Here is a 13,187-nt window from a genome sequence, read left to right on the forward strand (position 1 = left end):
TGACGATCCTGTATTTACAAGGTGAACAGGCTGCAGCGTATCCTGCCACGAGAGCAGGGTTTCCTGCTGCATGGCGTAAGCCAGCAGCACTGCTGGTGTGCTGGAGCCAGATTAGCAGGAGGTTTCCTGTGCAATAAGGAAAGTGCATTTAGAGGAACACAATCAGCTCACACATATGCTATAGCATAAGTAAAGTCATTGAAAAAAATGGCACTGCACATTGGTGAACGCTCTCCCTGAGGGAGTTTCCTCCCCCCATCTCCCACTACGAGAGGTCTCCTCGTTCCTTCACTCGCTGGTGGTTGTCACCCTGCTCCAGAGCTGCCTTACTTTTGCCATCAGCGTGTCTCTGAAGTGGTCACCCATTAAGAAATAAAAAACAGGATTAATGGCACTGTTCAGGAAGGCGATGGGTCTCGTGACGATGTAGATGGCGCTGATGACGTCCTGCGTGCACGCAGACACGTTCAAGGCTGGCACCCGCGAAGCGAGCCGGACATTGCGCATGACGTGGTAGGGAGTGAAGAGCAAGGAGAAGATCACCACGGTGAGGACAACTAAAGTCAGAGGCTTTTCGAGCGTCAGGAGGGAACTGAGTTGCTCACTCCTGTTTTTAAGAAAAACAACCATCTTCATGTAGAAGCAGCACATGGTCACAAGAGGGATGAGGAACCCGAAGACAGTCAGAAACATGCTATAGATGAGGCTTTTCGTGGGGTCTCCAGAGCTTGCGTAATCAAGGCACTTGTAGTTATTGGCAGGTGTTTTAGGCTCCAGGAAAAACACCAAGGGCAGCAGCTCCAGTATCACCCCGACCCATATGGCGGCAGATGCGATAAGGGCTGATTTCCTCTTCTGTAGGACATGTTCTCTGAAAGGATATTTTATGAGCATGTATCGATCAATGCTGATGGCAGTGAGGAAAAGGATGCTGCTGTACAGGTTCGCATGCAGCAGGAATCTGTTGCTGTAACACCAGGTGCTCTCTTTTGCCCATTGCTCTCTGGAGTAGCTGTTCACGAGTATTGGAAGAGTACACAGAAATAATAAATCTGATAATGATAAATTGAACAGGTAGATATTGCCACTTTTCCAGTTTTTCAGGCAGAAAATATAGCCAAACACAACAATGGTGTTTCCAATGAAGCCTAAAATGAACTCAAGGCTGTACATGGTGGAAAGGTAATACTTTTCCAGCGCTCTGATCATGAGCAAACAGCCGCCTGTCTCATTTACAGCCTGGAAAGTAAAAAACATGAACACCGAAAATTAGTAAAAGATCATTGCATGGCTGTTTCTATATTGTTGCTGTAATAGGTGAATATAGCATCCTATTTCCTTACAGCTTCTATGGTAAGTAGAGACCTGAACTTACAGAACATCCCTTATGCACACCAGATTTCTACTTTCAGCTATTGACCAGAGCTACTGAGCAAGATGAAAACTTGCACGAGCCAAAGCCTGCGTGAGGAGTTGGAAGTGAGAACGTCACCTGAAGGCACCTGCCACAACGTGCCAGCCATCGTCTGGCCAAGCCCAGGGCAGTACCGGGGTGGGAAACCAAAACTCGCCTGTTACCGCTTTGTCACAGCCCTCGCTGGAGTCATCACGCCCCCGTCACCCAAGCCATCCCGTGCTCTCCCCACTCACCACTAATGCAGAAGTCCCTGTCCGGATTGATAAAGGATGAACTCATGAGCAGCAATATGGTCACGCTCTGACAGTGTTCCTCAGAATTCATGGTGAGGTCAGGAGATAAGGCATTTATTACCTTAATCAAACCTCATCGTGCGCTTTGCGTGGTTTTTCTGGCAAGCCGGTACCAGAACCGCAGGGATGGAGCGCGTGCCCTGTGCAGCGCACGGGTGAGCCGGAGGGCTCCGAGCTGCTCCTGCAGACATGGGGCATCCCTGCTCCTGGGCTTCTGCAATGGCAGCTTCCTACAAAAAGCCCTTTCAAGAAAGGAAGGCTCAGCTACCACTGACTAGTCCTCTTCCATGTGAAAGTGACTGTAGTCAAGGGGACACACAGTCAAGTTCAAGATAAAACACCTTTGAAGCCAAATTCACAAACTTTAAGTCACTTTTAAGTTCCTGTGAAGTGAGACCTCTGTGTGATTTACTCACAGAGCGGGGACAATTCGGGGCTGTTTGCAGCTGGGAGAGCTGCCGGCACCACTGCCACCCCTCCTGCCCCGCTCCTGCCTTTGCTTTTGGCTCCAAAGACCGACTTTCGGCTTGGAAGTAAGGAGCACAAAGCTTTCTAGCAAGCTGCAAGTGTGCGCTTGCCTGAGGACAAATTTTTTCTTTCTTTCTAAAGGCTGGTTAACAAAAAATAGCTTTCATGTTACGGGGGAAGAAACAGGATCTCAAGTGTTCATTCCTGTCCCTCCTCAGGCAAACACACACATACCCACCTGCAGGGGAACCGCCAAGTAAAGCAGCTTTTAGCAAGAGCCTTTGGTTAAAATATCAGCAAAACAATTAGAAAGCAGGGGAAAACAAAACATTGGAAAAATGAGATCTAGATTAAGGCTAAAATCAAGCTAAGTCTAAGCGCTGAAAGAGCAGCAATGCGACTGCCACAAAATCTACAGGAAACAGTCTTTGCAAATCATGTAATTATTGTCAGTATTTTCAAAGTTGTTCTGGCGACTAGAATTTCTCAAAAGGTGTCTGCTCTCAAAGAACTGCATTTTGTTTCAAAGGTAGATCATGAGGTAGAATAAAGTACCGTGGTCAGAATAACCTTCCATGCAGCACCTAACCCTGGCTGTCCAGGCTCTTCAGAAGAAACTAAACACTTCAGTGAGATTTTAATTCTAGAAAACATTGCACTAACATTAGCACTTTAATAATTTAAAAATTACTGTACTGACAGATACATTGATTTAGGGAGCTGTTAGAAAAAGACTGAGTAATCAATTTTAAAGCAAGCAGCAAGGGTAAAACAACGTTCAGCAATGGTCTCGCTAGAGGAAGAGCGGAGTGTCCTCGAGCAGCGGGGTCTGCAGCGGCTCTCGGGGGACAGGGACACCTTACCATGGCCAGGGCCACACGCTGCTGCTCCGCCGCACCGCTGGACCTCGCTGTGGGGACAGCGCGGGGACCCCACACGCAGCACCACGTCCCCGTGTCGCCTCGTTTGCATATGATTCAATCATTAACAAGTCAAGACAAAGGCGGGAGTTGTTTGGCTGAGCAGGACTTGGGGGCAGTTTTCATGGGAGGAAGGTGCTGCAGAACATGTGCTCAGCCGGGGGAGAAGCAAACAACCACTTCCCCTTCGCAGGGACCCGTTTGGAGCCCGCCCAGCAGGACGGACCAACGGACAGGCTGCAGCTCTGCAGGACCCACAGCCAACCTCCAACGAAGGGTTTTCCCCAAAATGCTCCCATCTGGAGGCCGTGCCCATCCCAGTGAGCCCCGGGATGGTCCCTGCTCCCCCAGCCCGGCCAGCGCCGGGCAAGGCGCTCACAGCGGGTTGGAGCTCTCCAAAGCACTGAGGACAACTTCTGCAAGAGCATCAGAAGGATGAAGGTGCGTTTGGAACAGACCGATCTCCCGTGCACGTCCCAGAAGAGCCCGGGGTGACCGGCTGGCCACTCGCCACGCGAGCGCGGGACAGCCACGTCCCAGGGAACTGCAGATCCTCAACGTACCTCACTGGTATTTTTATTTTTAAAAATGCATATGTAAAACTGCTAAACAACTTTAGGGGTAATTAGAACACATGATACATAACTTATTTAATGAGTAGAGCATAAAACATACAGCAGTGCCATTGTAAGGCTAGGACCTTCACAGCCGTCTGTTATCTGATGAATATCCAGTGCTGTTTTGTTACACTATTTCCTTCTAATACAGGGAAGTAAAGAAAGTGACTACCAAGTAAGACAGATGCTTTTCTTTAAAAAAAAAAAAAAAAAGCAAACCAAACCACACAAACAAAGCCAAACAAACCAACCACCAAAAAACCCACAACAACAAAACAACATTTGCACTGTGTTGCAGCATCCCAGTTGGTTTTCAAGCGCTTCCCTCCGACCGCGCTCAAGAGACAACAGCCCAAGCCCAGCAGCCGTGCCAAGCGTTGCACAAGTTGCCTTTTGCTTCACGGGTCTGGGTCCCCGTGCCCCCGCTCCCCACGGCGGCGGTGGGGCCGTGCCGGCGTGTTCCGCGGCGCAGGGAGCGCACCGAGCGGCACCGGCAGAGTGCCACCGAGCGTGTGCCAGCGGCAGCGCTGCCCGTTTGCGCAAGACTGCGAGAGGAGGACGTTGCGACAGGGAGAAACGCAAAGTGACACCAGCCATGGGGCCCCACGGGCTGTGCCAGCGGGGGCTCGGCGGGCCCAGGAGAGGAACCCCAGGGCAGCCCTGGTGGCTGGTGGGGTTCCCAGCTCAGGGGACAGCACTGGAGGGTTAGTTAGGGTCAGCCTGATTTTCCTGCCAGAGAAGAGGAGAAACGCTGCGATCCAGGCACTGGCGAGCAGCACGGCGACGACAGCAGTCGCGTAAAGCTCACGCAGCTCGGGGAGCACGAGCCAGGCCAGAGCAACGTCCGCAGCTCACAGATTCTCGTCTAACCACTCGATGTAGCTGTTGGTCAGCCGGTGCCCTACAGCTAACTCGGTAAAACCCGAGACAAACAGCATGGACCCGTGGAAGGCGTCCCGGGCGTGATAGTGCGTGACGGGAACGCCGGCGGCCCGCAGGCGCCCCACGTACATGAGGCCGTCGTCCCGCAGGACGTCGTGCTGGCAGGTGAGGACGTAGGTGCGGGGCAGGCGGCGCAGCCGCGCGGCCGGGGCCAGCAGCGGGGCCGCCCGCGCGTCCAGGAGCCCCGGGAACCGCCGCGCCAGCTCCGGGCTGCCCGCGCGGGGACCCGCGTACGCGTGGCCGCGCTTCATCTCCTCGGGCAGCAGGCTGCTCCAGTTCACCAGCTGAAACAAGTGGCTGGACTCCGGCGGGACGTGCCTGTTGGAGGCCATGGCCTCCCGGAGGGCCGGGTCCGACGTGAAGTACTCGCTCCAGAACCTGACCATCAGCGACTTGGGCAGGATGGGCTTCTCGGCGTTGTCGCGGTAAGACGGCAAATCCAGGTCGAGGGTTTGAAGAGCCGGGTAAATCAGCGCCTGAGCTTTGAGTTTAGTTTTGACTTCAGGGTCCTCTAACAGCTGCAATAGAAAATACAAATAATTACAAAAAGTCAGTTAAGAAGTGCTGGTTCTCTCACACTGACAGAAGATCTTAAACGTAAGGAATTAACACGCACATTTTTACAACATAAGCAAAATAAGATTATCAGTAAACCAGGACAGATTAATTTAAAGAAATTCTAAATTCATATGCAGGTCACCTAAAACAGTACGTTGCATTAAAAATTCTCAAACATCAAGTATAAGCTAATGTTATTTCTTATATTGAAGAATAAAAATGTTTGGGAAATATTCTTTTTGAAGCATCAGTGCTTTCCAAAGTAGTGAAAACGCTTTTTCTGTAACTGTAGAAAACTTCTGTCCTTATAGCTTAAAAATTGCAGGTTTCTGAGGCTCCTTTAGTATTTCACACAATTTAAAGCTTACCAATCTGTTTGGTTTTTTTAACCTTGAGGTGTTAGAACTCAACTACATTTCTGTGCATTTTAGACACGTGAAAAATCAAACATGATGAGCTGAACACCAGTGTCTCCTGTATGTCATCCTTTTTCCCTCTTCACTAGTAAATTTCCACCTTTTCCCTCTTCTTCTGCCTCCAGCATCCACGGCAAGTTCACACCCTTTCCAAGTGACATTCATTGCAATCCAAATTGCTCCTCAAGAGAGCAACACCACGCTGGCTTCATTTAATAAACCTGAGAAGTGCAAAAGGCACCGAAACTGTGTGTGACCAAATGACACTGGAGCACTTAGTCTTTTTTTTCTTTTTCTTCTCTCTTCTAGTTACATTTTATGAGTCAAATTGCTGAAGTTCCCTTTTCAAACAACATAACCTTAACCAGTCAAAATGTGCTTAAGGATAGAGTGACAAATGCCGTAATCGTAGGACAGAGAGCCTCTTTTTAGGGTATAAAGGTTTGGAGGACATCACAGCAAAGCTACTCTGATGCCACTGAACGGCTCAAGTGAACGATTTCCCTGGGAACCCTGTGGGTTGCGCGACATCCTGCCTGCACCAGCAGCATTTGGGAGAGGTACTTGCTTTGAGCAGAGGTTTTTGTTAGTCTTTTGTAACTGCTCAAGAAATGACAACATTTTTTTTGAGCTAGCAAAGCAGCTTTTTTTTTTTTCCTTTTTTACCTGTTGTGCCACGGCTGCAGCCAGGTTGCCACCTGCACTGTCTCCCGCGACGCAGACCCGCGCGGGGTCCACCCCGTACCGGGACAGGACGCTGCTCTGGAGGAAGAACTTCGTCACCGAATACACATCTTCAAACTGAACAGGAAAATGATATTTGGGTGCCAACCTGTAACTGTTAGAGCAAGGAGGAGTGTGTCACTTCTTGCTATCAATAAAGAGAAAGGTTTGCTAACATCTGCCCCAGTTGGTGAATGTTTATAATTTTCTGTGCCCAGAGAAATGGCAATTATCTGTCTATCCCGGAGGATCAAATATTTTATTATAATACCCACCCAACTTCATAAAGCAGTTTCCAAAATAACCACCAACCACAATTCGCCACTGCAACCTTGACAGCTGTTGTTTACTAATACTTAGAGCCAGCAGGAAAGCGCATAATAAAAAAATGATGTTTCAAAATCAGATTAATTGAAATAGATTAATTTATTCCAAACCCTCATCCCGTCTAGAAGGAGAACATCTTACTTGACTGACACCACGACAGCGTTTAACCTGTTGGAAGTCCACCTTGCCAGACGGTCATAGGGTTTCATGCCTGAAACGAGATGAGTTGCTCAGAACATACTCAGGTATGTTTGAGAACAGAGATGTGCACAGCAGCACGTTCCTCCTTGCAGAAGCTTCCAGGCGACTTCCCAAAAGCCTCCCCCAGTTTGGACTGGTGAGATACCCGTTCCCTGACCCTCCCCACGGCAGCTCCCAGGAACACGGGGCAGCGCCGAACCGGGGCGGTGAGATCTCACCTGCCTGGCCCAGGCACCATCCTCCCCCGTGGAAGAAAACCACCGCCCTCCGCAGCCCCTCCGGCGCCTTTCTGGGCAGGTACAGACGGACGGACACGTTGCTGAACTCTGTGTCCGTCACGGTGATGTTCTCATCAGACGTGGGCTCGACGTACTCGGCAATTGTGATCAGCATCATGGCATCCATGAAGTGCATCAGCCCCAGCCAGTCGGCGACCTCCGCCTACAGCCCACGACACGGGAGAGCAGTCTGTGAACAGCCTGACCTACTGACAGAGATTACATTTCCAACTAATGGAGCTGTTACATGCAAACCTGAAGAAATTAAACAGAGCTGGACCGTGGTAAAGTAGCAAAAAAATACTTCTGCTTTTTTAATATCTCGAAGTAAAGAAAATGTTTCCTTTTAGTAATGTAAGCGTACTCATCTCTAAACATGCTCTTTGGCTACTAGGATGGAACTGACGATTAAAAATTATCGTGCAGCTGGAAGTCAAATTGCTATATTCTTGTCTTTGTGTCACTGGTGTCCTTGGCATCCTGAAAGTACTGGTTGTATTTGCTTCTGGAGCTCCAACCCTGCTCGGTTTGCTTTTTGTATTTTTTTTTTCTCTTAAAATTATATTTAAGTCAACTATTCAATCATCTTCTACATATAGCCTATTTTTCCAGCAGTTAGAAGAAAAGAGAATACGGCTGAGACCTTACTGACAACACTGGATAGTGGTTGCCACCGTGTTTCAGAGGCGCCTCTCTCAGGCTTGGCCCGAGCGACGCCAGGAGCTCTGCCCGGCGCGGTGGTTTGCAACGGAGACGGAGACAAGCGGGCACTAACTGGCAACACTGCGCGGAAGGAAGATGCAGGTCCTTGTCATAAGCTCGATGAAGACAAATACGTACACAAGCCAAAACCACATATTTTTATCCCCAGTGATTATGCAGTTTACATAAATATTTCTCAGCTGTTGTGTTTTCTCTAAGGATTAGCATCTTGAAAAAATAAATATATAGGTCAAAGTGAGTCCTGCTGTAATTCCACTGGGCTTGTGAAACTCCCCCATGCTGGGAGGAATTCCCTCAGCTTCAGGACTGAGGCTTTTCAATGCTCTCAGAGCTGGTTTGCCCACAAGTGGACATTCGACAGTGGAAAACCACTGCTCTGCTGCCTGCGGTTTCAAGGCCATTACCATATAAAACCAAAAGAAAACCATATTCTCATCTGAAAAGTCTCATTGTCCCCCATCCGAGATTATTGCATGTTACAGGATAAGAGGAAAACCAGCCACTTTGGGGGTTTGTGTTCCTGGTGCTTTGGAAAGCGTTTTCCACAGTCCCTTTCTCCATCTTCCACATGGGGAGCACGGCAGCCAGGACAGAAACCCCAGCACGCAGAGCCCGCTGCTTTCTTCAGCAGCTCATTTATCCCAACGAGCGACCGTTCAGACAGAGCCAGGTCTCCAGGTGAACCTTTCTGCCAGCGCAACACGCACACGGTCACTTGTGAGCGGGGACGTAAGGGCTCAAATCCGCATTTTGCTGCCCTGAGGACTCAGGGCAGGGACGGTGGAAGCTTTGGGAGGATTTCACAGAACTACAGCCAGGGAAACACTCAGCTAGGAAGAAATGTTGTATTGCATTTTATACTTTCTTCCTGCATTTTATCTTGGACTGTGCATATGGTACTTCCTGAAAATACATGCAGAATTTCATGCTCAAACACTGCAGAAACTGGCCAGTTTATTCTTCTAGCTGAGGCTGTTCTCCAGCTAGACAGCATATAGACTGGAGATGCCATAACAAAGGGTGAACGGAGACACTCCTGCCTCCCTTCTGCAAGGCGATGGGTACGAAGGGCTCCAGCACGGCCCCGCCGGGCACGTGGCAAGACCAGGGACCACTGCACCCCCAGCCAATCGGGGCCAGACCCGACCTCCACGGGCCCCCAGAGCCCCTCAGCACAGACTCGAGAACAGCCTGGGACCAGCACAGGCTTTTTCAAACCATTTACTCATCCAGGCCAGGAAACCCCGAATGAGAGGAAATCCGGCACAATGCAGCCCAGAGCTCCCCAGGAGCTATTGAAGCAAAGATGATGAAGGAGGATGGAGATTTGCCATTTCATGGCTTGCTTTCGTGTTGCTCTGGGAGCTTGAAGAGAAGACCCTGCTGGCCAGGAGCATCTGACGGTGACTGTATTATTGCCTCTTTTTCAAACCAGCCTCAGGGAGTGAGAAAGACTAAAATAAGGTCCCCTCTGCAAATTCAGACCTACTCTTAAGCAATTAGAAGTCGTTGCCCAACAACCGGGTGGCTGTCCAGAACGTATTGAGGACACTTCAGAACCGGCTCAAATGTAGTTTGCAGCCGTGCAGGTCCCGGGAGGCTGTCTGTGCCAGAGCCCCTGAGGATCTCCGTTCTGCAGGAGGCACAAACGCGCCCACCCTGCACTTGGGCCGAGCAGGCAGCCCGAGCCACAGCTCCACGTAGAATGAGAACACGCCATCCTCCAGCACGGAAATAAAATGCTTCTGCTTGCTGAAGGCTGTTGGCCTGACTGAGCGAGCAGACGCGAGGGGCTCCTGGGGCCATGGGCGATGTGGACACGTCCCTCCTCGCAGGCTGCCCGAAGGAGGGTGAGGAGGGGAAGCAGCAGGTCAGCAGTGCAGACTACACTGGCTTTCTCACCACTTTGTCAGCTCCCACCATTCAGATCTCAAGCCACGAGATCAAAACAAACGAGAAGTGGAAAAAGTCCGTGAGTAAGCACATGCGCTCCCCCAAAACATCTCCCCCCCGCTGCTGGCTGCACAGAGCTCACAGGAGGTCTGCACCACAGACAGGCTGGCTGACCCAGGACACCCACAGCGGCTTCTAGATACTGTCCAGAAAGGGGATGTTTAGGAGACATCCCAAGAGAGCATGCACCCTTGCCTCCATCAGAAAAATCACAAAAGAGGTGGCTCTTGCAGACTTCTGAAAATCTTACTCATCACATTTTAACTGAAATTACAGAAAAGGCAAAATCCCAAGTTCATGCACTTGGGAGCAAACAGCCCAGGCGTTTGTGCCGGCAGCAGAGAAAGCCTTCCAGCAGCATCCCTCAATCAAAGCTAGAAACCTCTCTCCTGGCTTAGACCCTCCTTTCAATATATTTTATGCTAGGAAAAAAAAAAAAAAAAAGGCAGTCTCAAAATGTTTGTAGCCACCCGGAAAGACACCTGCACCACTCAGCCCCCCTCCTCCCCCAGACCTTCATCTTTGACCTTTTTTCTAGATTGTGGTTACGCTGCTGCAGCCACCATTGCAGATTAAGTACAGGCTGGATTTAAAAGAGCTCCCAGTTTAACGTACATAAGAGGTGGGAACTACAGCACCGTCACTTACACACGGTGTGCAGCCTCACAGATTCTTTACATATGTTCGAAATGGCTATATAACATGACCGAAATGAAGCAGAAGCTGGGAATGTAGTATATACAAAACTAGCATGGAAAGACATAAGGACCGTGTTGTCAGTAAATATTGCCATAGAACTGCAGACAGGCTATAATACCCCGCCTCTCCAGACTGCAACATATGGTTCTGTGCTGCTTTGCTAGATACCATTTTTCAGTAGGCAAGATTACAGCAGTATTAAGAAACCAAGTTATACATATATATAGCTTAACTTCTAGATGTCCTAGCATTATCACCCCTCTTATTAGTTTTCTGTAGTTTTTAGGCTCATTCTGTCAGTAGATTTCTATGAGACCACAAAAATCAACAATATTTTAAAAGTGCTCCAGATTTCCCTTCTCTGACAGCCAATACAATGCTTCTAAGGAAGACTGATACACGGGTTCTGAGAAACAGGAAGAACTGAAGGAGCAGAGCTTCAGCTGCAAAGGATCGTAAAGCAAAATAAACTTGTTTGCACTTATCTATCCATATTCACGCTGCACACCCCATTTCCAGTTATTCTGCATGTGCTTTTTCCAAGGTTGCGCAATTAAATATTTTCCAAGTTTTTTTATAGTCAAAGTAAGTTCAATGCTTAGTTTCAGATACTAGCTTTTCACTTAGTATATCACCACACACAAAATAGGTACGTGTGGCAGTGCCCCGCGCTCGGCAGCCCCCGCAGCCCCCACTCACCATGTGCACGGTGGCTCTGAAGGTGGCCGAGAGCAGCATCACCTTCCAGGGCTGGTCGAAGTCGCGGGGCAGGGGGGTGTAGATGCCGTAGGCGAGCAGGGCCGTGGCCAGGCACAGGCACAGCAGCCGCGTCCCCATGCCGCTGCTCCGCACCAAGCGCTCGCCGATCTGAGCAGCCACACGCCAGCACACGCAGGGCAAAGTTAATCCCCTGTTGCGTTTGGGTCCCGGCCAGGAGATAATTTCTCATCGGATCAGCCGGGGCAGAGGTTACTCTGCCGTGGAGCTCCTAAGAAAACATGCTGCTTCAGCAGGAGCTGGGCGAGCTGACGCCTCCACCGCAGAGCAAACACCGAGGCTCCCGCACCCCCAGCACCCCCGTTCCTGCACCCGGGAGCAGCAGGAGGGCTCGGGAGGAAAGAGGCGGCTGAAAAACAAAGAACAGAACGGGAGCCCAGGGCTGCCGCAAGGTGCCACTCAAATGCAAGAAGATGATATTGAATATCCAGGAGCTGTTAGCTGCTCCTTCATAATGCAGCCATTCAAACACAGCCCAGCTCAGAGACACCCAAAGGGATTAGGAAACAGCGGCGTGAACACCCACTGTCATTCTCAGGCACCTCCCGCTTCGTGAAATGTGAACCCTTTGTCTTTTACCAACCTGCCAAACCAGTTGTGCAATAATGGGTTTGACAGAAAGATTAATAATCTTTTACAGGGCTTCTGGTTAATATTTGACAGATCAGATTTAATTCCACTGTTCTCAGGATTAAGAGGTTTCTATGCATCTCCCAGAGACGACTGCTTCTGCGCAGGGTGGGCTCAGAAATGGGTGATAACAATAATTCCCCTAAGGAAACACCACAAGCACACGCACGCACGGAGAGGGAGGGGTAAAAAGAACCCCAGCACCAAGAGCCCTGCTGTAGAGAGAAACTGAAAAGGTGAAAAGCTCAATTAAAGTTTTAGTTCTTTCTTTTGCTGAAGTTTTATGAAGTGCACAGAAGTGCCACACTGGTCCTGCGACACTGAGCAGCCCCTGGGGACAGAGCACCCTTTGGGGACCAGAGAGCACCCAGCACCACAGAAGACCGAAAGCTGCACTGTGTCACCAGCCCCAGCGCAGAGAAACAGGCAGTTTTAGTCAATCTATCAAAAATTTTCTTCACTTAAGTTCTGGGCATCTCCAAAATGCTAAGGTGTTTTAAAAATCCAACTGTGCTGCCCCTCCTTGGCTTGGGACAGGACACCCTGTTCTCCCTCGTCAGTCCTGCAGCACAACAGTAGCACAACAGCAGAAAGTATTTGCAAAGCTGTCCAGCAAAAAAAGTATTGTCTAGCCTAAATGGGAAATAATTGGCTATAACCTGGTTGAGACTCAGCCCTTAGTCAAAAATACAAGACCTAAAGAAACGATGGGTCAAAGACTGCAGTGCTGGGCACCGGCTGTGCTGGGGGTGCTCCGGTGGGGACAGCACCCCAGGCTGCCGGGGTGGCCCTGCTGTTAAAGATCGATGCTAATTTGATCCTGTGATGACCACGGTGTTTTTATACATTTGAGAAGGGTCACGTCTTCCCCAGGGTACAGAGCATCGGTTTACCAAAATAGCAGCCGAGGGCTGAAAATGGCACCCGGGCTCCACGTCTGAGCAGGTCCCTCACGTCCCGGTGGCAAGGGGGGGCCAGGGGACACCGCCGCCCCGCGCCCGCTGGGAACAGACATGTTGGGTCAGGGACAGACACGTCGGGTTGGGGACAGCCAGCTGCCGGTGTCCGACACACCCGGACAGGGCTCTGGGGATGGAAGGATGGAAACACGGGTGTTGAAAAGGGACGCAGGGGAAAAAAATAGCTCCAGCCCTGGGGACAGGTGGTGGCCGGGCAGAAACTTGTCCCCAGGTCCCGCGGGAGGAGGACAGCTGTCCCAGCACCGCTGCCAGCCCGTGCTCGGGG

The 13,187-nt window shown here is 50.2% G+C and overlaps 2 protein-coding genes across 2 annotated transcripts; both read right to left on the reverse strand.

Moving 5' to 3' along the window:
• Positions 1-288: 288 nt before the first annotated feature.
• Positions 289-3,163, reverse strand: SUCNR1 (succinate receptor 1). Its single transcript, XM_065640497.1, is given in 3 exon segments — positions 289-1,239; positions 3,042-3,115; positions 3,118-3,163. Coding segments are annotated over 3 exon segments (1,071 nt in total).
• Positions 3,164-3,709: 546 nt separating this feature from the next.
• LOC135991509 (arylacetamide deacetylase-like) lies at positions 3,710-11,632 on the reverse strand. Its single transcript, XM_065640200.1, has 5 exons — positions 11,235-11,632; positions 7,101-7,323; positions 6,823-6,892; positions 6,298-6,469; positions 3,710-5,175 (listed from the first exon to the last, which is right to left on the reverse strand). Exons 1-5 carry the CDS (start codon positions 11,370-11,372, stop codon positions 4,567-4,569), a joined length of 1,212 nt encoding a protein of 403 aa, XP_065496272.1. The 5' UTR covers positions 11,373-11,632; the 3' UTR covers positions 3,710-4,566.
• Between the last annotated feature and the right edge of the window lie 1,555 nt (positions 11,633-13,187).

The sequence above is a fragment of the Caloenas nicobarica genome, chromosome 8 (assembly GCF_036013445.1).
Source record: "Caloenas nicobarica isolate bCalNic1 chromosome 8, bCalNic1.hap1, whole genome shotgun sequence".
NCBI lineage: Eukaryota > Metazoa > Chordata > Aves > Columbiformes > Columbidae > Caloenas > Caloenas nicobarica.

Coding starts and splice junctions, on each gene's coding strand:
- LOC135991509 (XM_065640200.1), bottom strand. CDS start 11,372: ATGGGGACGCGGCTGCTGTGCCTGTGCCTGGCCACGGCCCTGCTCGCC. Junction 6,893..7,100: donor ATGGTGCCTGGGCCAGGCAG/GTGAGATCTCAC, acceptor ATCTCGTTTCAG/GCATGAAACCCTATGACCGT. Junction 5,176..6,297: donor CTGCAGCCGTGGCACAACAG/GTAAAAAAGGAA, acceptor TTTCTATTGCAG/CTGTTAGAGGACCCTGAAGT.